The sequence below is a fragment of the Schistocerca serialis genome, chromosome 2 (genome assembly GCF_023864345.2).
Source record: "Schistocerca serialis cubense isolate TAMUIC-IGC-003099 chromosome 2, iqSchSeri2.2, whole genome shotgun sequence".
Classification (NCBI taxonomy): Eukaryota; Metazoa; Arthropoda; class Insecta; order Orthoptera; family Acrididae; genus Schistocerca; species Schistocerca serialis.
The window spans coordinates 143,889,974-143,914,237 of record NC_064639.1 but is presented as its reverse complement, the minus strand read 5'-3'; the positions used below and the strand labels follow the sequence as shown (position 1 = coordinate 143,914,237).

The 24,264-nt window shown below is 43.6% G+C and overlaps 1 protein-coding gene across 1 annotated transcript in view; it reads right to left on the bottom strand.

The window, feature by feature from the left end:
- LOC126455798 (coagulation factor IX-like) overlaps positions 1–24,264 on the bottom strand; it is a 126,764-nt gene that overhangs the window by 88,118 nt on the left and 14,382 nt on the right. The window contains exons 4-6 of the mRNA XM_050091558.1: positions 20,260–20,372; positions 19,821–20,020; positions 14,114–14,253 (exon numbers count right to left, since the gene is read on the bottom strand). Of these exons, the coding sequence (XP_049947515.1) occupies positions 14,114–14,253; positions 19,821–20,020; positions 20,260–20,372 (453 nt within the window). The remainder of the gene's footprint in view (positions 1–14,113; positions 14,254–19,820; positions 20,021–20,259; positions 20,373–24,264) is intronic.

The window sequence follows — 24,264 nt, the reverse complement described above, 5'->3', positions numbered from 1 at the left end:
AGTTAATTGGTTGTTGGGTTGCTTTGCGGGAGGGGACCAAAAAGTGAGGTCAGCGGTCCCTTCGGGTTAGGGATGGATGGGGAAGGAAATCGGCCATGCCCTTTCAAAGGAACCATCCCTCCATTTGCCTGAACCGTTTTAGAGAAATCACGTAAAATCTAAATGACAATGGCCGGGCGCTGGTTAAGGCTCAAGTCACTTATGATTTAGCTGAGAGGCAAGTGTCAAATAGTAACGATTTGCATAATGACAGTGTTAGTAGTGCTGTAGTACGAAAACAGTCCCGTGCCCGCAAGGACCGTTTAACATAGCGTGTGACGTCATGTAAAGTAACAAACAATGTCATGCCGCGTAAGCTGAGTGCCGGTAGACAGAAAAAAAAAGCAAAGTCCTGCCCAAAGTGCTTTCATCGCCATAAGCGTGTTAAATGCCAAGTCGCGACACTTTTTGTTATTTTTGAAACACAAAAGGTCATGTTCACTCAGCGTGCATGAAAAAGCTGGGAGCCGGCCGGAGTGGCCGAGTGGTTAAAGGCGCTACAGTCTGGAACCGCACTACCACTACGGTCGCAGGTTCGAATCCTGCCTCGGGCATGGATGTGTGTGATGTACTTAGGTTAGTTAGGTTTAAGTAGTTCTAAGTTCCAGGGGACTTATGACCACAGCAGTTGAGTCCCATAGTGCTCAGAGCCAAAAAGCTGGGTGTACAGCAAACTGCCAAACAACATGTCACTTAACCAGTTCAAATCGTTACTGTTGTCACGGCACAGCCAGCCGCGGAACAGTGCGTCACGGTAGCTATAGCAAATGTGGAACGTAACTCTAGTACAAAACTTAAAAATATTAGTCAGGTGATTTTGATGAGACAAACAAGTCACGCCGACCCAAACCCAAGTGCAGTACTAAATTGTGGACCACTTCACCTGTCAAGCATTGTAGTAGCTCACAGCAAGAGGCAAAAAGTGATAGTTCTCTCTTAGATGTTGTACGTAGTCGGGTCTGTTACTTTGTCAGTAGCTAGGAAAGATGCCAAATTGCAACTGGACACCGGTGCTTAATTACACTCTGAACAAACTTACTCATTCACCTATAATGAATCCAGCTACGTACTATTGTCAACGTATAGCGCACAGGAAATTCCAGTTTTAGTAACTTTCAGTACGCCAGCTACTTTCTAAGGTGTAATGAAGACAGTTGTATTCATAGCGCTTTCTGTCAAACCTTGGCAGAATATGTTTGGCTTAGATTCTTTTGAAATTTTCGGATTGCCAAATCACAAGTCAGGTTGGAAATTTCGACAGATTTGGCTATAGACAAGCTTCAAGTTCTGTGTGACAAATGTAGTGAACTGTTTAGCGACGGATTCGGTTGTGAGAACAATTTTAGCTCGTGTGTCACTAAAAGAGATTGCACAACCAAAGTTTTGTCGAACTAGGCAAGTACTCGTTGCCATTAGGGAACGGATAGCGTAACACTTACGGGATTGGCACGTTGTTGGATCATCAAGCATATCAGTACAAGTCAGTGGTCTTCCACGTTAGTCATCTTTCGCAAATGTTCAGCACGTCTTACACTGTTTATTTTAAGTCTCAGACAGTGATCGGCATGTACCCTTTGCCCCGTCAAGAGGAGAAGGTAGCTATTTTTCGAAGATAGATTTGGCAGATGCTTACTTCCAGTTGCGTTTGGATGACTATTCAAAGAAATTTCTGGTCATTAACACTCATCTAGAGTTATTTGAGTTTCAATGCCTGCCCTTCGGTAGTACCTCAGCACCGGCAATCTCTCAACGCTTTTTAGAACAAGTAGCTGCCAAGGTGCCTTCTTGCTCAAATTATCTGGATGACATTGTTCCGTCTGGACGTTCTGCCGAAGAACATTTAGCCAATCTGGAGTGCCTTTTTCAAGTGTTGTTACCGGCAGGCATCAAGTGTTGCAATGAGGAGTGAGAGAATATCTGGCACACGTCATTAACGTGCAGGGTATGTTTTGCACATAGACTCACCTACGAACCATTAAAGATTTGCCGGCTCAGGAAAATCTAAAGGAACTGGAAGCAGTTGTAGCTCTGCTTCACAAGTTACTGCGTAAGGATATTTCGTTTGCATGGACTAAGAAATTTCACTTGGCTTTTGATCAACTGAAACTTGAGCTACTTAGTAACATGTGCCTCATACATTTTTATCCGCCTAAACCAGAGGTACTAGCAGTTGTTGTTTGTTCTATTGGCCTTAGCGCCGCTCTGTCACATCGCGTTGGATCAGCGGATCGGCCAATAGCGTTTGCCTCTGAACTCCTGACGAAGACAGGCAAATTATCGTCAGATTGAAAATGAAGCATTGAACATCATTTACGGTGTAACGAAGTTTCATCAGCACCTCTATGGAAGGAAGTTCCACTTGTTGAAGGATCATAAGCCACTCACTTCACTCTTCCATCCAACCAGGCCTGTTCTGCCACACACGACGCAGAAATTGAAACGATGGGCTTTATTGCTGTCGAACAACAACAACGAAATCTTGTACCGCCTTGCAGCTCAGCATTCCAACGCCGATATGTTGTGAAGGTTACCGGGGAGCAAGAATGATCAGATTTAAGCATTGTATTGAATTACATGCGCAAAGGGTGGCCGGGGAGAGTGAAAGACATTGTTCGGCCGGAAGTACGTCGATTCTTCTCTCATCGTTAAGCCTTGTCAGTAGGGCATGGTCTTTCACTGTTACACACTGAGAATGACCAGGACCAGGTCATCATCGCATGCACCCTTCAGCAGAATGTTCTAATGCTGTTGCATCAGGGACACTGAGGTATTGTGAAGACAAAGGAGCTTGCTAGACGCCATTGTTCTTCGACAGGGATGGATGACCAGATTGAAGACCTGACGTCACGCTTGACTGCTTGCATGGAGCAACAGGGGCCCCATCTGACTGGCCAGGCCCCAGCAGTTTGTGGAAACGCATCCACATTGATTTTGGTAGACCTTTCGGGAACATACTATGGCTTATTGTATTGCATGTCTTCAGTCGTTTCCCTTTGTGTTTCCAATGAACTCTACAACATCCGCCAGTACTGTCGGAAACTTATTTCAATCTTTATTCATCGAGAGCTTGCCAGAAGTGTTCTCCTCATAGGAATTTGAACAATTTTGTACGGCCGAAGGTACCGAACGTGTGGCCACAGCGCCGTTCCACCCGCAATCAAATGGTGAAACCGAGCGTTACGTGCGAACATGCAAGGTGCAGATGGGTAAAATTCCGTGGAAGTCATTCACAGGAGTAGGCCTTGCACCTACCGTGAGATGTATCTAGATACGCCTTCCCCGCCGAATTCCCTCAACTGCCGCCGGCATTACACCCTGCATCATCTGCTGCCCACCAACGGGAAGTACTGGTCAGTTCTCATCTTCACACCCAGGAAACAATACTCTTCAGGCCATTCAAGCCCGGACAGGAATAGCAACAGGGGATCGTTTCGCGTATTCTTGGTTTCTTCCCCTACAAGGCTACTTCTCAAAAGACACCAGAACCCGTTTCCTTCCTGACATTCGATGATCCTGCCGCTGCGTTTCGTTTTGTAGATTCAGCACGCAGGCAACATCCAGGGTCACGGCGCTAGGCGCTTCCAGTGAGCTGGATGCTCCCTCATCCCCGATGCCACCATCACAACAGCCTCTCTCGCCGTGGACGACGCCTCTGCGCCTGCCACCTTCTTCTCCAAGGGAGGTCCTCCAGCGTTCGAGACACCAGCCCTGGATGTGTCCGTGCCCCCTTCCTGTGGTTTGTGAGGCGTTCCTGTGGCGTCTCTGGGCAAATTTCGGTTCGTGGACGGAAGCCTGTTGCCTTCTTCAGTCCCAGTTCCTAATCCCATCCGCTGCGCCTACACCCAGACCTCCCCCGCCATCGGTTCGCACCGCAACCATTGGCGACCACGACCAGGAAATTTGGGGAGGGGGAAGGCGGGAGGAGAGCGGTGTCTTAAGCACCGCACGCACATTCAGGCAACACCACAGGCGTCTATAGGTCGACAATCCCTTCAGGGAAGGCCTATAGCCCAGCGGTTGCCGGAATAAGAAGTCGCAGCGGTTGTGCCTCCAAAGAAATGACATACGCCGACGCGACAACAGAGCGAGCAGTTGCAAGTCAGCTCGGATATCGAGCAGACCGCCTTCTAGTTGTGTACTTCGCGGCCGGATCGTTTGCTTCTAGCGAGTGCAGACGATCCCATCTTCAGTGTACACTGCAGTGGGACAAGATGCAGCCGGACGGGGTCGGTCGTCTGCGTTTTAGTTAAGGCTATTATTCAGTCCATCAACCTCGATAGGATTCTTGCCGAGGTCCCTTCACTCTGTGGCAGCAGATACGTGCTAGGCAGTGCAAAGCAGCGTTGATGGAAACCGTCATCTGATACCTAGCACACAGAGGCCGCCTTACTCTAGTTGAAAAGCAGTTACTGAAAGTTCATGATCAAAAAATCGGGCGTTCGGGATCGTCCGTCTCCTTGCAGAAAAGCGTTTATAATTAGATTAACTCTGCTGTTTTTTCGTACTTAAACACATGGAATGACTATCAAGTCCGTATTTAATATGGTAAAACGTTATTATTCAAAAATCACAGAGTTTATAACAAATATTCACTCGAAAAACAGCCAGAATTTTTGCAAGTCCTACCCTACTAATTTTCACGTTCTACCAGCCGTAGACCCACAACAATTCGCGAGTTAAACATTGCATCGTTTCAGTCGTCTTCTTCAAAAGAGGTGCTCGCCAAAATATTCCGTACAGAGCACGAAACACGCCACGCGGAATTGTTACTACTACCAGAAAGTTCACACGCTCATGTCTTTCAGGCTATTTAATTTAGAAACGCCAAACTTTCATTAAAATGTTCGTAACTCCAGTCGCTTCACTCACGATATGTTCGAACCGAAATTAGCTCATTATTTCCTCATCTTACAGAGTATTTTTAAGGAATGATTTGACATCGTGCTATCCGTAGACCGGCTAGCAAGGTACTCCTCTCGAGGTACTCTCCTAAATGCCCGCTCCTCTTCTCGCGCAGGAACAACTTAATTCTCATTGGCTGTTGATCTAGACGACCAATCAGAACGTTCCTTCCAGATCATTCTCGCGGCGAATCTTGCCTTATCCAATCACTAATTTGATAGTAATTATTGTCAGCAAAACTTCAAATTCTTGTATTTTGTTTAATCAAAATAAACGAAGCCCGAAATATTCTTCAAACTGATAACTAAACTTACTCCGCCTCTAACTTCCATTCTGGCTACTTTTATTCAAAAGCAAGGACACACCGACATACGTCACCTGAATCGTGGTTGCAACGTAACTTTCCCACGGTTCGTTTGTACAAGGTTTTACGCAAAATGATACATTAAATTTTAATGTATGTCCCACAAACACACTCTCAATCGTTCTCATGCACTCACACCGCAAAATATAATCCAATAAGAATTTTGACCGATTTTTGCATTACGTAATGCACAGTGACTAAAGTTTTAAAAAGAAAATTAAAATTAATTGATTTTTATGCACTGATAACTTTGGAATGACTTCAAACGGTAATGAAAGTCAATCTATTATTGTTCCTAACTTGGTTTTAAGAAAACAAACGTACGTTTTAGGAGTTTTAGGCAATTATCTTTATCTCCCGAACTATAATGGATACAAATCTGACAGCATCATTCCAGTAATAACAAAAGGCTGTGTACTAAATTTGAACAATATCGGATAATAACTAATATCGATTACTTAGATTCGTAGAGGGTATGAATCTTCGTACCGACTGAATGTTACACTATGCACTTTTCAAGGCAGGCAGCAACAGCTGTGCTGTAAAGAACGCGAAAAAAAAAGGCATCCTGCAGCCACCATACTAGACAGCTGCGTGCCTTACTGCAACGAATGTCATCTCGTAATAGCTTGCTGCGTTACAAAGACTATCTACTATCCAGCCTTAGCTGGAGTAGTGGTTCAACTGCTGCCTCAGCGTATTTGTACAAAATTGAGTATTCGTCAGTTAATGTGTGTGTTCTTGTCACTAATTATTGTCAGTGTTTCAGCGTTCTCCTCGTTCTCCTCTCATAGCACACATAGTTTCCCTCTGCACTTATAAACAATTGAGGGTGACAAAAAGTAACATCTCCTTTATGGTAGTATCAAAAGTACGGATCAACAGACATTTCACTTGAAACCAGAATGAGATTTTCACATGCAGCGGAGTGTGCGCTGATATGAAACTTCCTAGCAGATTAGAACTGTGTGTTGGACCGAGACTCGAACTCGGGACCTTTGCCTTTCGCGGGCAAGTGCTCTACCAACTGAGCTACCGAAGTACGACGTAGGCCCCATCCTCACAGCTTTACTTCTGCCAGTACCTCGTCTCCTACCTTCCAAACTTTACAGAAGCTCTCCTGCGAACATTGCAGAACTAGCACTCCTGAAAGAACGGATACTGCGGAGATATGGCTTAGCCACAACCTGGGGGATGTTTCCAGTATGAGATTTTGTGTGCAAAAGGCAAAGGTCCCTAGTTAGAGTCTCGGTCCGGCAAACAGTTTTAATCTGCCATGAAGTTTCACATCAGCGCACACTCCGCTGCAGGGTGAAAATCTCATTCTGGAAACATCCCCCAGGCTGTGGCTAAGCCATCTCCGCAATATCCTTTCTTTCAGGAGTGCTAGTTCTGAAAGGTTTGCAGGAGAGCTTCTGTAAAGTTTGGAAGGTAGGAGACGAGATACTGGTAGAAGTAAAGCTGTGAGGACGGGGCGTGAGTCGTGCATGGTTAGCTCAGTTGCTAGAGCACTTGCCCACGAAAAGCAAGGTCCCGACTTCGAGTCTCGGTCCGGCACTCAGGTTTAATCTGGCAGGAAGTTTCATTTCACTTGAAAGTTACTAGCCCAGTGTCGGCGTATAAAAACAATATTACAGTGCTTGTGTTGTTCCGAATTACGATGCAATGCTCTCTTGGACATGCGTGCATGCCCGGAGGAATAGGTCCTGTTGTGAGTGAAAACTTATGTCATCGTATTACATTCTGGCAGAGTAGACAAAACAGTTGTTTTATGTCGGTAAAAGATAATGAGGTAACTGGCCAAGGCAACCATCCCCACTTAAACCTGACTGTAAAGAACCTCAGCGGCCACGAGGCGGAAACAGGTAAGTATTTGACCGTCACGTGGGACGGAAAGTATAGATGTAAAGAAAATGCGGACGATCGGCTGATGAACCTTACCTACGTAAACGCAGGTTGGCTTGGGAGTGTAACCCACCAAAACACAAGGAACAAGATTCGCCCTGGTGAGGCGCAAAAGCTTGCTGGTCCTAATTAAACAAACAGACTTGGCGATTTAGTACCCAAAATTCTAGGCTAGAAAAATGTTTTGGACGTCAAAATTGATGACACTGAACATAGAAAGTAATTACAATGTCAATAATTTAAAACGAACAATCAAATCACATCTCTATGACACTTACCAAATGGAAAGTATTACGTTCTGACACGAGCGACACGCCCCTCAAATCGCTTGGCCAGACACAGGAGTAGGGAACAACAAGAGATGAACCGAATCCGATATAGGAACAGCGAGACTCAAAGACGACCAGGAACTGAACCAGTCACAATCATCAGCTCACAGCGGGGAACAAGATCAGTCTTTATGAATGCCGTGTGGTCTCGACACCGAAGTGCCGAACTAAAAGTAGCTCACCGAGCATACAAAGCCACTGTGTTGTGCAAACAATGGAAAAACTTTGAGCCTCCAGGAGATGCGTGGGTGACGACGACCCAACTTCCGCTTCCAAATCTGGTTGGCCAAAAGAATAATGTGTCCAATTCCGTTTCCGGTGCACATTCCTCGTGTACGGAAGATGTTCAGCCAGACAGGCTTAGAAGACACTCGGGTTGCAGAACAGACAGCCGGCACGTTGCCCCGCAGACCCGCTCTGTCCGTACCGCTTCACTCACTGCCTCTCAAGGAAAAACGGCCTCAACGACATTAGCGCACACCCCCATCACGCCAAAGATCGTGTTGCCGGAGACATGGCGCGAGCTATCGATTAAGGCATCTGCAAATATCTTCCGCGGCACCAGAGGGCACAAACTGTAAGGTAAGACAGATATTGGTATACATCCAATAAATAATTGAGGGCGTTGGATGAAGTGCTACTCTGGCAAGGAGATCGTAGGAACGTACCCTCGCCCATTTAATTCATTGAGACACGGTGTGTAAGACTTAAATATATGTAAACTCGAAAATGTAACTCAAGCGTTTTCGAGAAAATGGAGTTTTGAAATTTTAGATGCATATGTTCGTGTAATTCTAACAGCAGTATATTACGACTGTGCAAACAGTTAAGACCTACAAATGAATCATTTATTATTTTCGTAATCTTTACCCTGAAAAATCGGATTTGTCTATAAAAGTTTGGAAGTATTTTCCCATTATAACCGTAATTACATGTGCAATATTGCAATAATTTTTTTCTGTTTTTCTGTGATCAGTATCGCACTGATTCGTGCAGAACTCCATATTGCAGTTAATAACGATTATGATCCCTCGTTAGTTGAAAATGTCTTCAAATTTAAAACTGGTTCTAAAATGACTACTTCAGGTATCAGTGCTGTTTCTGGCAGTATCGTAACGAGTGTAAAAGAGTTTTTTTGACTGAATATTTAGGGCCTGTTTGCTATAGAATTCGTCGTATTCTAGTTACAAAATATGGGTGCAAACTTGCCTTTTTTTTACAAACAGTAACGTGCAATAATATCTTATTCACAATCTGCAGTCTGCAGTTGCTCCTTTACACAGTTCAGGAGTTTATAAAGTCACTTGTGATACGTGTCCTGTTTATAACATAGGAGCAACTGTCAGCATCAGCTTCAACGAACGTTTATTGCGAGAAAGTGGCACTAATGTACATAATTCCACTTCTCGTGATCATCTCTTAATTTCCGGCCACAAATCTAAAAGTATTGAAGAAATTTCCACATTACGCAGGGAAAAGAAAGGTTACAGGCTAGACGTGCTCGAAAAGCTGGAGATTTCTAAGCATGTTTCTAATAACAGTGGCATCAGCCTCAGCGAACAATTGAAATTTCGTAGCAAAAATTTTTTCAATGATTTTAATCCAGTACTAACTGGATTTTAATTCCTTTACTTTTACTACGTTTTTCCTACCTCTTGTTCCGAAACATCTTTTTCTTAAAATTTCGTACAGATATGTACTAGTAAATTTTCCTTCGTGGTTATATTTTTTTGGACTGTTTCAGCTGTTTGTGTAAGTACTCTAGAATATTTTGTACTGTGCGTCATGGGCATTTCTGTGAAGCATAATAGATGGCTGTTAATTGAACTTCATTTGACTACTTTGTATTTTTTTCAAAAATAAATTAAGATCTCATCTTTTTAATTCTGTTGTTATAATTAACTGTTAGTTAATTCGTTTTTTTTCGTTATAATATGCAGCATATGTCACCGTCCGCCCGCGATAGAAGGCGTAACTTGTGTCTTGTTTTTGTAGCAGCCACGTAACCCACTGGGCCGATCAGTTTGATGCTGTTGCTTGCAAGGCATACGTACCAAGGGCTGGAACGTTTTAAATTGTGACTCAACCACGTCTTCTCTAAACTTTGACTAGTGCCTTCCCGCAATGTAACTTTACGTACGATTAAGTAACCTTGCTATGTTACGACTTTTTTCATTTTTGTTAACGTTTCTGTCAAACGTATTTTTCTCTGTGCTTTTGCAGGATTTTTAGAATTTCTTTGTGATGTATACATCCTTAGAGGTGTCGAAACCCAGGTCAGTCAACTTAACAATTATTTGCGATCGGCTGGTTGTGTGACTTCGCTGTCGAGATTTACATACGGTTGCTGCAAGTCAGCTGTGTTGTAAAGTGAATGTCCTTCATAGGCTACACATTACGCTTGTAGGGAATAATGTAAATAGACCGTACTGATTTGATTGAAAGTTCTCTTGTATCTTTTCCTTTTATTTACAACATCCTTAAAGAAACACTTCTCCTATTGTTCAGGATGAAGAGTATGAATCTTAAAATACTAATAATTTTCTCACTGATAACAAATCTTTAGAATTACGTGGGAATTTAAAAAAAAAAAAATTCAGCGAGATTCGGCCCAGAGACCTGGCGCTTATGAAAGTAAGCGCTTACACCCTCCGCTACGAACCCCTTGAGTACTAGAGATCAGACAGAGTTTATAAGCAATCCTAAAAGTTTTTTAACTTGATTTTCTCGAAAACGGTTGAGAATCACACCTTTCTGTTTACATACGTATAAGTCCTAGTCATGCACTTAACACCAAGTTGACAACAATCAAATCGGAGTAGGGAAGATCATACGGTTACCTTGTCACATGAAGAGCTTGAAACGGAGAGGAATTCGTGATGGACCGCAAAAAACCAGTCAGAAGACGGGTGACGCTGATTTAGCGGGCCATTTGAGGTGCAGTATGGTGCCGAAGTGTTCGTCCAACAAAGGACATGGGCGCGCAGGCCTGTGAACGCGCTTGCCGTCATCACGGAAGTCTGTAGTGTCCATCTAATACTCATCATGGAGGGAAAGTACAACACTTGGTCACTGAGAATGTTGGAATAAGAGTCCCGGCTCGTAATTTGGGTAACGCTAATGACTGGCCCCAAGTCGCAGTACGAAAAATATTCCCAAAACGTGGGGGAAGCACCTCCGGACGCAACTGCGCATTCAACATGAAGTATATTAAGCACCTCATAGTGTATCGGGGCGCTCCACGCCCCGTTTATTTTGAAAAGAGGCAAAATCACGCCCATCGCACCACACTACTTGCCTCCATTCCAATACTGTCCATTTTCAGTGCTGTTTTACTTGCTGCTGTGAGAAATGGTACCAGGTGGTTATAATTAATGTGTAGCTACTCATAAAGCTCTAGTGTGGGCTGTAATTATCGTAGTCAGTGAAACCTGGTAGATTATATAATTTATTAACGTTGAGCCAATCATACACTGGAAAAAATGTGTCCAGGTTCGTCCAGCAGGTGCAAATCCGGCGTTGTGAATGCAAGAGAGACGTATATAAATGTTTCCACCTGTAATGGATTAGAAATGAACGTTCATACAAAAGGTGAAGTGAGAAAATCTGATTTTGTCATTAACAGATGTTTATACAATTTGTTGAATAAGAGCACTGGAGACATCGACGACGTGCTGCACCCGTAAGACGACTTAATCAACAGATGCTTGCAGCCATTCCGGTGGAACCTGAGCAACGCGTTCCTGTACATTGGCTTTCAGATCAGGTAGAGAGCGACTGTGTTCCCGGTAAACGTGTCCTTTTATATACCCCGAGCCAAAAATCACATCGACTCGGCTCAGGTGATCTTGCAGGCCATGCAACTGTTGACCGTCTGCAGGTAACAAGTTCGTGGAACGATGCAATAAGCAGATCTTTGATTGGACGAGCCCCATGTTGCATGAAAACATTGGTTTCCACACAGCTGCGCTCTTAATAAACACGAATCGCATGCTGTGCAAGGAGTTCTATACGGTGCACCTGACAGGTCATGGCCCTCTCGGCCTATTCTCTTCAAACAAGAAAGAAACGAGGACAGAGGTGTTTGTCAATCGACACCACACAGACGATTACGCGGCGACTCAAATGGCTCTTCATGCCAGCACGCAGTTTAACAGTACCATAAATTCGTCAGGTCTGTGTATTCACAGCACCCTGTAGTGTAAAATCAACGTCGATGCGTACCAGAAATCGAAGAACAAATTCAGAACTTTGCTGTCATCATGAGATATCAGTTGCTGAAGACTCTGGATTTTGTACAGGTATCAGTATTAAATAGAACTCAAAACTTTCTGTGCTGTTGACCATGGGACGGACAATTGTCGTGACACTGCACAAGCGCTAAACACTGCCCGGGGCACGTGCTACATGTTACAGCAACACACTCTCTTCAGTAACATCCACTGAGAAAGGACGCGTTCCTGCAGGGCTGTCCAAAAATGCGTAAGAGTACTGGGCGTTGGAGATCTCTCCTGAACAGAACGTTGCAAGGCATCCAAGATATGTTCAATAATGTTCATGTTTGAGGAGTTTGGTGATCAGCAGAGGTGTTTAAAATCAGAAGTGTTCCTGGAGTCACATTGTAGCCATTCTGGAAGTATAGGGTGTCGTGTTGTCCTACTGGAATTGCCAAAGTCCGTCGGAATGCACAATGGGCATGAATGGATGCAGGTGGTCAGGCAGGATGCTTAGTACGTGTCATCTGTCAGAGCCGTATCTTGACGGATCAGGAGTCCACATAGTACTACAACTGTACACACCACGCACCGCTTTAAGACCGTCCAGTTCCCTGCTGACTTGCACAGTACATGGATTAATAAGGTGGTCTCCGTACCCGTACACGTCCATCCGCTCGATAGAATTTGAAATGAGATTCGTCCGAGTAGGAAACATGTTTCCAGTCAACAATCCAATGTCGGTGTTGACGGGCCCAGGTGAGGTGTAAAGCATTGTGTCGTACAATCATAAAGGATACATGAGTGAGCCTTTGGCTCAGAAAGCCCATATCGATGATGTTTATTGAATGGTTCGCACGCTGACACTTGTTGATGGCCCAGCACTGAGATCTGTAGCAATTTGCGGAAGGGTTGCACTTCTGTCACGTTGAACGATTCTCAACAATCGTCATTGGTTTAGTTCTTGCAGGATCTTTTTTCCGGCCGCATTGTTACCGGAGACTTTATGTTTTACGGGATTCCTGACACCGATGGTACACTCGTGAAATGGTCGTATGGGGAAAATTACAACTTCATCGCTACCTCGGAGATTCTGGGTCCCATAGCTCGTGCGCCGACTATAAAACCACGTTCAAACTCACTTAAATCTTGAAACCAGCCATCGTAGCAGCAGTAAACAGTCTAACAACTGTGCCAGACACTTGTAGCCTTATATAGATGTTGCCGACCGCAGCGCTGTATTCTGCCTGTTTACGTACTGTATCTCTGTTTTTGAATACGCTTGGCTATACGAATTTCTTTGGCGCTTGAGTGTAGAACAGATTCACTAACAGCGCACGGCCTCGTTTCTCGATAGTCATATTGTTCACTCAGGTTATGGATTGTCAAATGACGGCATGGATACTAAATTGTCATACAAACAGTTTACTGCGCCACATTTACACCTTTTACCAAGGAAAAATCCTGAAATGGCCGTTCGTTTTCAGAAATTACTTTATTCAGATGCGAAACTGATCGTCTAAATAGAATAACTTTTGAAATCATACGACTGATTGGGGATTTTTCCCTGGTAAATATGTGACCGGCCGCTGTTGCATATCCACGATGAATCAACACACATTTGCACGTGGTTGCCACAACTGGAACTAATTATTTTTCCAGCGTAAATGGGTCTCACATTAGCACATAAGAATATCTACCAAGCTCAAGTGCCATACGATAAAAGCAGCCCACACAGTACCCCCATGAATACCTGCACTGTAGTTATAACCACTCGATATTTTGCGGTGTACCACACTCCAACCTTGTACCCTGTTCCCTTCGCAAAGTTCAGTAGGGAGCTGGATGAGATAAACCTGCATTTACTGCGAGGAGCAGTTCCTGTCGGTTTTGAAAGTGGTTGTCACCTCCTGTCCCTGTCAGTTAAGATCTCTTTACGTACATTGACCTTGCGTCGTGTTAAGTGGCTGATAATTGTGCACCAAACCTCGAGGATAAGTTTGAAAATAAGCTTTGACTCACTATCATGTCAGTCAGCCTAATTCACGATGTAGTCACAAGGGAATGCCATGCCATCTATTGACATACACACACCACTTTATGGTCACGACTTATCCCAAGAGGTGCAGGCTTACTTGACGACATCGTACCATTTCCACACTACCTTCGCAATTCAAAGCGTTGACCTACATTTATAAAAAAGATAACTAACAATTTGTCTAGTGAATTTAGCATACAGTTCCCTTTCTCACAGAAATAGGAAAAGTATTACAAAAAAAAAAAAAAAAAAAAAAAAAAAGAGAACAAGAGCTGCAGCTGTCATTTCAAATTTTATTTAGACGTTATTTCCAAGTGTTTACAGATTTTCGTTGATGAAGTCCAGGTAGGCGGAGACTCTGGTGAAAATGGACGGTGCTCCCGCAGCGCCACAAGGATTCATCGTGAACGATACTATCCCGATAAGCTGTTGGTTCTGCTCCAGCGGGCCACCAGAGTCGCCCTGCAAACGCAAACATATTGTGTAAGTAACGTACACTTTGCACAATGGACTTTCGTATTGCTTGTGTTGGAATATTATGTCAAATTTGGCACTAACTACAAGACCGGGATTCTCTAGGTGATCAACAACAATGAGCTTTTGTAGAAATGTTGTGACAGTGATTCTGTGACAAGTACTCTAAAATTTTGATCAAGTAACACTTCATAACAGAAACAAGTGAGTCCAGTCACAATAACGTGACCATTCCCTGTGTTTGATATCAACGTCCAATAACCGTCAATACTGCAGTTGGCAGTGGAGGTTGGATATAGCTCGTCGAAGGGGCCGTTGTCGTAATGTTGAAATGGAACGAAAGTTGCTGCGTATGGACCCCCTTGTGGGGATCTTGTCCGTGCACCCGTGATGAAAACTGTTTATCGGTGAGAAAGGCTGGGATTGACTCGCTAGTACTGCAATTAGCTACCCACTGAGTGACGATAAGTTTTATTTTCAGAGTAATCGCATTTTATGCACCATGAGACAGACGGCCGTTGGCGTGTACAGTGTGAAATGTCTGTAAGGAAAGAAGTCTAGTAAAGAGGACGAGCATTTTGGTTTGGGGAACGTTGTCGTGGGGTTCTCTGGGTGACGTCGTTGTTCAGGAAAGCGCAGTGGATCAACACAAGTGTTCATCTATCCTTGGAGAACATGTCCATCCCTACCTCAGTACGATAGCATCTGCTGCAGTGTATGTGCGCGGTTCGAAGAGCACCACTGTGAGTTGACAGTACTGTTATGGGCATCAAAAGCCCCGGATTTGATCTCAACGTAGGCTCTGTGGGACCAACTCGGTCGGGCAATTCAGACCATGGATCCTCAACCGACAAACCTAGCGCAGCTGGACACGATACAGGAGTCGGCATGGCTCCACATCCGTGCCGATAACTTCCATAACATCAGCGACTGTCTTCCTGAAAGTCTCACAGCGGTACTCTCTGCAAAAGGTGGTTATTCAAGGCTCTGACTGGAGGGCATTTTAATGTAGGTAGGGAAGCTGCTTGGGTACATGAACGGAAAATGCTTTCTCATGACATTTATGTTGTTGTGGTCTTCAGTCCTGAGACTGGTTTGATGCAGCTCTCCATGCTACTCTATCCTGTGCAAGCTTTTTCATCTCCCAGTACCTACTGCAACCTACATCCTTCTGAATCTGCTTAGTGTATTCATCTCTTGGTCTCCCTCTACGATTTTTACCCTCCACGCTGCACTCCAATACTAAATTGGTGATCCCTTGATGCCTCAGAACATGTCCTACCAACCGATCCCTTCTTCTGGTCAAATTGTGCCACAAACTTCTCTTCTCCCCAATCCTATTCAATACTTCCTCATTAGTTATGTGATCTACCCATCTAATCTTCAGCATTCTTCTGTAGCACCACATTTCGAAAGCTTCTATTCTCTTCTTGTCCAAACTATTTATCGTCCATGTTTCACTTCCATACATGGCTACACTCCATACAAATACTTTCAGAAAGGACTTCCTGACACTTAAATCTATACTCGATGTTAACAAATTTCTCTTCTTCAGAAACGCTTTCCTTGCCATTGCCAGTCTACATTTTATATCCTCTCTACTTCGACCATCATCAGTTATTTTGCTCCCCAAATAGCAAAACTCCTTTACTACTTTAAGTGTCTCATTTCCTAATCTAATTCCCTCAGCATCACCCGACTTAATTAGACTACATTCCATTATCCTTGTTTTGCTTTTGTTGATGTTCATCTTATATCCTCCTTTCAAGACACTGTCCATTCCATTCAACTGCTCTTCCAAGTCCTTTGCTGTCTCTGACAGAATTACAATGTCATCGGCGAACCTCAAAGTTTTTATTTCTTCTCCATGAATTTTAATACCTACTCCGAATTTTTCTTTTGTTTCCTTTACTGCTTGCTCAATATACAGATTGAACAACATCGGGGAGAGGCTACAACCCTGTCTTACTCCCTTCCCAACCACTGCTTCCCTTTCATGTCCCTCGACTCTTATAACTGCTATCTGGTTTCTGTACAATTGTAAATAGCTTTTCGCTCCCTGTATTTTACCCCTGCCACCTTTAGAATGTGAAAGAGAGTATTCCAGTCAACATTGTCAAAAGCTTTCTCTAAGTCTACAAATGCTAGAAACGTAGGTTTGCCTTTCCTTAATCTTTCTTCTAAGATAAGTCGTAAGGTCAGTATTGCCTCACGTGTTCCAGTGTTTCTACGGAATCCAAACTGATCTTCCCCGAGGTTGGCTTCTACTAGTTTTTCCATTCGCCTGTAAAGAATTCGTGTTAGTATTTTGCAGCTGTGACTTATTAAACTGATAGTTCGGTAATTTTCACATCTGTCAACACCTGCTTTCTTTGGGATTGGAATTATTATATTCTTCTTGAAGTCTGAGGGTATTTCGCTTGTTTCATACATCTTGCTCACCAGATGGTACAGTTTTGTCAGGACTGGCTCTCCCACGGCCGTCAGTAGTTCCAATGGAATATTGTCTACTCCGGGGGCCTTGTTTCGACTCAGGTCTTTCAGTGCTCTGTCAAACTCTTCACGCAGTATCATATCTCCCATTTCATCTTCATCTACATCCTCTTCCATTTCCATAATATTGTCCTCAAGTACATCGCCCTTGTATAGACCCTCTATATACTCCTTCCACCTTTCTGCTTTCCCTTCTTTGCTTAGAACCGGGTTTCCATCTGAGCTCTTGATATTCATACAAGTCGTTCTCTTATCTCCAAAGGTCTCTTTAATTTTCCTGTAGGCGGTATCTATCTTACCTCTAGTGAGATAGGCCTCTACATCCTTACATTTGTCCTCTAGCCATCCCTGCTTAGCCATTTTGCACTTCCTGTCGATCTCATTTTTGAGACGTTTGTATTCCTTTTTGCCTGTTTCACTTACTGCATTTTTATATTTTCTCCTTTCATCAATTAAATTCAATATTTCTTCTGTTACCCAAGGATTTCTACTAGCCCTCGTCTTTTTACCTACTTGATCCTCTGCTGCCTTCACTACTTCATCCCTCAAAGCTACCCATTCTTCTTCTACTGTATTTATTTCCCCCATTCCTGTCAATTGCTCCCTTATGCTCTCCCTGAATCTCTGTACAACCTCTGGTTCTTTTAGTTTGTCCAGGTCCCATCTCCTTAAATTCCCACCTTTTTGCAGTTTCTTCAGTTTTAATCTACAGGTCATAACCAATAGATTGTGGTCAGAGTCCACATCTGCCCCTGGAAATGTCTTACAATTTAAAACCTGGTTCCTAAATCTCTGTCTTACCATTATATAATCTATCTGATACCTTTTAGTATCTCCAGGGTTCTTCCATGTATACAACCTTCTTTCATGTTTCTTAAACCAAGTGTTAGTTATGATTATGTTGTGCTCTGTGCAAAATTCTACCAGGCGGCTTCCTCTTTCATTTCTGTCCCCCAATCCATATTCACCTACTATGTTTCCTTCTCTCCCTTTTCCTACACTCGAATTCCAGTCACCCATGACTATTAAATTTTCGTCTCCCTTCACAATCTGAATAATTTCTTTTATTTCATCATACATTTCTTCAATTTCTTCGTCATCTGCAGAGCTAGTTGGCATATAAACTTGTACTACTGTAGTAGGTGTGGGCTTCGTATCCATCTTGGCCACAATAATGCGTTCACTATGCTGTTTGTAGTAGCTTACCCGCATTTCTATTTTCCTATTCATTATTAAACCTACTCCTGCATTACCCCTATTTATTTTGTGTTTATAACCCTGTATTCACCTGACCAGAAGTCTTGTTCCTCCTGCCACCGAACTTCACTAATTCCCACTATATCTAACTTCAACCTATCCATTTCCCTTTTTAAATTTTCTAACCTACCTGCCCGATTAAGGGATCTGAGATTCCACGCTCCGATCCGTAGAACGCCAGTTTTCTTTCTCCTGATAACGACATCCTCTTGAGTAGTCCCCGCCCGGAGATCCGAATGGGGGACTATTTTACCTCCGGAATATTTTACCCAAGAGGACGCCATCATCATGTAATCATACAGTAAAGCTGCATGCCCTCGGGAAAAATTACGGCTGTAGTTTCCCCTTGATTTCAGCCGTTCGCAGTACCAGCACAGCAAGGCCGTTTTGGTTATTGTTACAAGGCCAGATCAGTCAATCATCCAGACTGTTGCCCTTGCAACTACTGAAAAGGCTGCTGCCCCTCTTCAGGAACCACACGTTTGTCTGGCCTCTCAACAGACACCCCTCCGTTGTGGTTGCACCTACGGTACGGCAATCTGTATCGCTGAGGCACGCAAGCCTCCCCACCAACGGCAAGGTCCATGGTTCATGGGGGGATGACATTTATAACAATGCTAAATTACCTGAAGGTGAAGCATTAGTGGCTTAGAAATCGAATGTGAATAAATTAAAACAGTAAACACAGGTGAGTGAAGTTAAAGTAGTTTGAAAGTAGAATTTCGTCTCCATAACAAAATGTACATCGGAGTGGATGTCAATGCTACTGTTCGGGGATAAGGCTACTGTTCTGACAGAAAGCAACAGAGATTGAGCAAGACGAACAGAGATTTAGCTAGCCTTCTTGAAGGCTGAATGAAACAAGGAATATTATTATGAAGAGTTGCAGAAACGGTAAGTACCAAGTAATATTTTGTGATTAGAAGTCAGAAGGAGTGAAAGAATCTTTCGTGGGAAAATCCACCATTGACTAAATATCCCCCCAGTTTTGTTTGCAATCAGGGAAAGTAAGATAAGAAACAACATTGGAACGACGATTATTTAGAAATTTTTATCTTCTATGAGGTAGTTACTCGAAATTGGCATAAAAATGAAGATACCAGCAGTAATTTGAGTCACATGAAGTAAACATTTTCGATGAGTGAAACAGGGCAGAGTTAAGCAGTGAAGTATAGAGATCTGGATGCTGTTTCCGTTAATGTCAACCTGTTGCCCACGCGCAAATGAAAGCAAGGGCGCCCATAAAATAGTCTGTCCGGTTTGATGGGGTGGAAGGGAGGGGGGGAGCGAGGGGGGGCTAAACCTGGGAATACGGAGTATTGTTAATGATACGGAAAACGAATAACGACTAGTAAATAGCCATAAAAGATTTTCAGCTCCGACGCCGTTAAATATCAGTGGTAAAGCTGAAAATGACGAAATTGATGTATTGGAATGTTGTACTATGTGTTATGGGGACTGAAGAGGTTTTGGCAAGAATTTGACCTTAGGAAAATCACAGTAGACTTGAAAGGCGCGTACTTGATTTTCTGAAACTATCCATTTAGGCACCTGTAATGAAAAAATATTGATTTTGTACATATTTGATGGCATCGGGAGGTAAGAGGAAAGGCAGAGACGAATATGCTAAGCAGAAAGAGATGAAAGTGAAATGAAGAATATCATTAAACCAAAACGAAAGTTGTGTGGCTGTAGTAAAACTAATAGTTGTAATAATAATAAGATCTACAATTCGAAATAAAATTCTAATATGGTATTATGAAACGACCTGATAGAGCAGATGATTAATCATCATAGTTACTTACCGCACAGATGCTAATTCCTTCATAGAATGGCCCTGTGCAAACCATCGTCTCTGTGAGAGGATTGAAAGTGGGATCCAGTTCATCCATGTGCGCCTTACAAGTTTCATAATCGTAGATGGTGAGATCGACCGTCTGGAGAATGTTAGGTTGCGTCCCGTCTTCCGTAGTGCCCCATCCAGAAAGTACACCGATGGACCCACCTAAAGACAAAAAGAAGGTTGGTTTACGTCTGAATAACGTAAGTCATTAAGTGTCCACGTACAAGGGATCATCATTATAAATGGTCTCTATTTTAACACGATAGTGAAGTAAATGATCCTTTGCTAAGTATGTAAATGTACGTGGGATCTGAATATCTTTTAGAAGTGTGTCCGCTAATGGTCAACGAGAAAGAGGTCGAAAGATCGGCACGCTCGATTATTGGAGGTGTTGTGTATACCTTCAGGGATGGCTCCCGCGCTGGGCAAGCTGATAGTCTGGACATTGGAGTTCAGTGTCAGGGCGGACTGCAGCTTGAAGACTGAGACGTCGTATGGCCCCACGCCGGCAGCGCTGTGGAAGAAAATAAGGTCAGTCGCTGAGAACAGATTTCGATTTCAGAGCGAATGGACTGGGTGATGTATTTCAAAGCTTGATGCCTGTGCTGTACAGTGATATCGTTCTAAACTGTCAGAATTATCCATTACATATCAAGTTCGTTTACAGCGGCAATGTCAGGCAACCTCAGATGGAAGGAAGTAACATTCGTCTTCCCGTTGACGAATAGCCATAGCCACGGTTTGGGAAAGGATGGGGAGGTAAATGGGCCATGACCTTTACAAACGTACCATCACGGAATTTGTCCAAACCTATTTAGGGAAAAGCCGGAAAACGTGGCAGAATGAGAGTCTCAAATGTCACTCTATAGAATGTGAGTCTAGTTAATATGGTACTCATTGGGCCACTTCACTCCGTGGCAAAACTTTGGTGCCGCAATGATTCTCGAGTCAGAAAGCCTGATCAATATCACGTACATCTGAGTGGAAAGAGTGGACCTCATTGGAGAGCAAGGTGGACGTCTGTCGTGTTTTCTGATGAAAGCTGATTCTCCCTTGGTGATGGTCGTGTATGGCTTAGAAGTCGGCTAGATGAGGGCCTGAAAACAACCTGTCTGCGTGCTAGGCACATCAGACCTACACCTGGAGTTATGGTCTGGGGTGTGATTTCGTATGACACCAGGAGCACACTCGTAGCTATCCCACGCAACTTGACTGCAAATTGGTACATGTATCTGGCTGGCGATTCGACCTGTTTGTTGCCGTTCGTCAATAGCATTCCAAGGGGTGTTTTGCAGCATAATGGCGCTCGCCCACATACCGCTGTTGAAACCCAACATGCTCTGCAGAGTATCGACACGTCCCTTGACCTGCTCGACACCACGTGTGTATCCCACGAGCACGTATGTGATAATATTGGACAACTCCAGCGATATCATCAAAAAGCATCAATAGCCCCTGTATTGACCGACAAAGTGCAACAATCACGGAACTCCATCCCACAAACGGACATCCAGCACCTGTACAGCATACTACATGACGTGTGCTTCTTCCACTCAACCCATTCTGAGGTAACACTGGTTGTTAATGTACCAGCGTTTGACATATTAGATGCCTTATCTCGCGCTAACATTAACCTGTGATCTTGCAGTGTTAATGACCTACATAAGTTAGCTAGACAAGCGTATTCCCGAAATTTCTTTAGACTACATTAATTAATTTTTGGTGTTTCGATTTCTTTCCATCAGGGTATTTCCTCAGTCTTCTGAATAAGCTGACAGGCTCTTAAATTTGTGATCTTTTCGTGGGTTTAGGTATAGTTTTTCTTCTGTACCATACACTGGTGCAACTGCAATGATTGAAGTAACTCACTCGTTGTTCTATTTCCTGTTCAGATCAATAACTGCGTCTGTTTGACTGTGACCCCAGTTATGCCTCAATAGCTCTTCCTCCTGTTCCTGATTTCACTATTAAGTCACCATATATTCATGTACTAGTGATCTCTCTATCTCTCCTCTTCCCCCTCCTCCCCCCACTTTCTCTCTCTCTCTCTCTCTCTCTCTCTCTCTCTCTCTCTCTCTCTCTCTCTCTCTTTCTCTCTCTCGCCCTCTGTCTCCCTCACTTCAAGAGGCTTCCTGATGCTTTGTTGCGTTCAGACCATATCATTCAAGATTTGCATCTGAAAAATGTTAGTATGAATGTTTTCCTTTTAACGCAGAAGCTTCTACCAGCTCCACTTGAGAGATGTAGGGGCTTATATGCTTAACTCTGACAACTTTCTTAAAAGAGGGAACTATGGGGAAACCAACTATAATTTCCCTCTTTCACACTGCAGCGTTGTTTACTACTCTTCTCCTGCGCAATTGGATAGTTCGGATATCTGTTCGTTTATGGTCGGCATGGGACTACATTATAACGCTTGACACCACTGAAGTCGCAGCTGGCAGTGGTTCGGCATCAATGGAATGCACACTACAGGGCGTCTGGCTCGGGGCTGTCCTTGAAGTAACCGATTTTAACAGTTCGTTGTGTCACTTTTGTGCCAGCTGCTGCTCAAAATGCTGCTGCATATGCAGTTACGATGCGTCAGAGTCATGGTCGAACACTATGGTCTTCCCTCTCGGCAGTGGGACGTGGCTGTCCGGAGCCCGGTCTGCTAGCGACCATTCATTCTGTTGACCACCACTGACAGCAGTCACGTACAGCGGCTACGTTCCTGCCAAGTCTTTCTGCAATATCACAGAAGGGAAAACCAGTTTTTCGTAGCCCCATTACACGACCTCTTTCAAACTCGGTGAGATGTTTATAATGGTGTCTTTGTCGCCTTTAGGCACTCTTCAATAACGTCAACTCACCACGTCCAATCTCAAAGGTAACTAACGCTCACGACCGTTACAGCGTGTTTTTAAAGCGCACCTGATTTGCGTCCTCTCAGTGGCGGTTCTAGCGCCACTCTTATATGACTGGCGCGAAATCTGAATGGAGATCATCATGTAGAAACACGCCTACCGACTTTTATTGATGTCGCGCAGCTCTTCTTGCTACTTTGGTTTTTTCGTCAGCGTATTTGATAAAAATGAGAATTTTTTTAATAAAAGGATGGGAAAAAGGTAAGAAAGAGGGATGTAAGAGAAGGAAAAAGCAGGGTTGTTCAAAATTTTGTACAACTATTTTGCTTTACTTGTAGCGAACAGTGCAAAAAGATAAAAAAGTGGAGAAACCGGTAAATGTGGTTCATCTTTACTTACACAGAGATAAAAACCGTGAGCTATATTTTGGGAAAGGAACTGCTACGGTTGAGGGCTAAAATGTAAGAGCAAAAGGAATAAGATTAACATAAACAAAAAAATTACACATTAATAAATACAGCAAGATCAATTACTTGTTCAGTATCAATATGCAGTGATCCACGTAATACCCTGAATTGTATTAGCGTTAGAGGACCAAACTGATGACATACCAAAGATATACGCTACAGCTGTAACATGCTTTCATACTAGTTAGTCAAAGAAAAGCGTAAAATGATTTGAGACTCACGTCAGTTTCAGGTGCCTTCCTCTGCCATTATATTAGCCCATCTAGAGAGGAACTTCGTGATGAAATCTGTAAGTACTTAAAACAGTGCAGGGATCAAGCAAGGCAAACCCTTTTCCAAGCAAGTAAACGCGTGCACAAATTTAAAACATTAATATCCTCTGATCAAAACTATTGAATATTGATGTTGAAAATAGACCAATAATTCTGGCAGACGCTATCAAAACTATATATCGGGGTACATACAGGGGTTGGACAAAAATATGGAAGAATAATGGTTCAAATGGCTCTGAGCACTATGGGACTTAACTACAGTGGTCATCAGTCCCCTAGAACTTAGAACTACTTAAACCTAACTAACCTAAGGACATCACACACATCCATGCCCGAGGCAGGATTCGAACCTGCGACCGTAGCAGTTGCGCGGTTTCGGACTGCGCGCCTAGAACCGCTAGACCACCGCGGCCGGCATGGAAAAATAGCGAGAAATGCATGCTTGAGCGTAAATCCCGACGCTAGTCAAGCCTGCAGGTTGTACTGTTGAGTCTGACCACGAACGGCTCCTCTGCAGTCTTTTCAATACTTGCAAGCGTCAGTCATGGTCAGAAGAGTATCGTGTGTAGTTGTGAGTTCATTATGTCGGAGCTAAGCGACTTGAAACGAGGAAAAATTTATGGTTCTCGCATGGTACATTTTTCCGCAACCGAGGTAACCGAAGAGTTCGCTGTTTCAAGAGGAACCGTATCGAAAATCTGTACCGCATTCACGGAAGGCGCAGTACATCGTCTGCATAGTCACAAAGCGGACGAAAGTGTGTCGACTGATCTTGACAGACGATCATTGAAGAGGTTTGTGACGGAAGATAAGACGCCGAC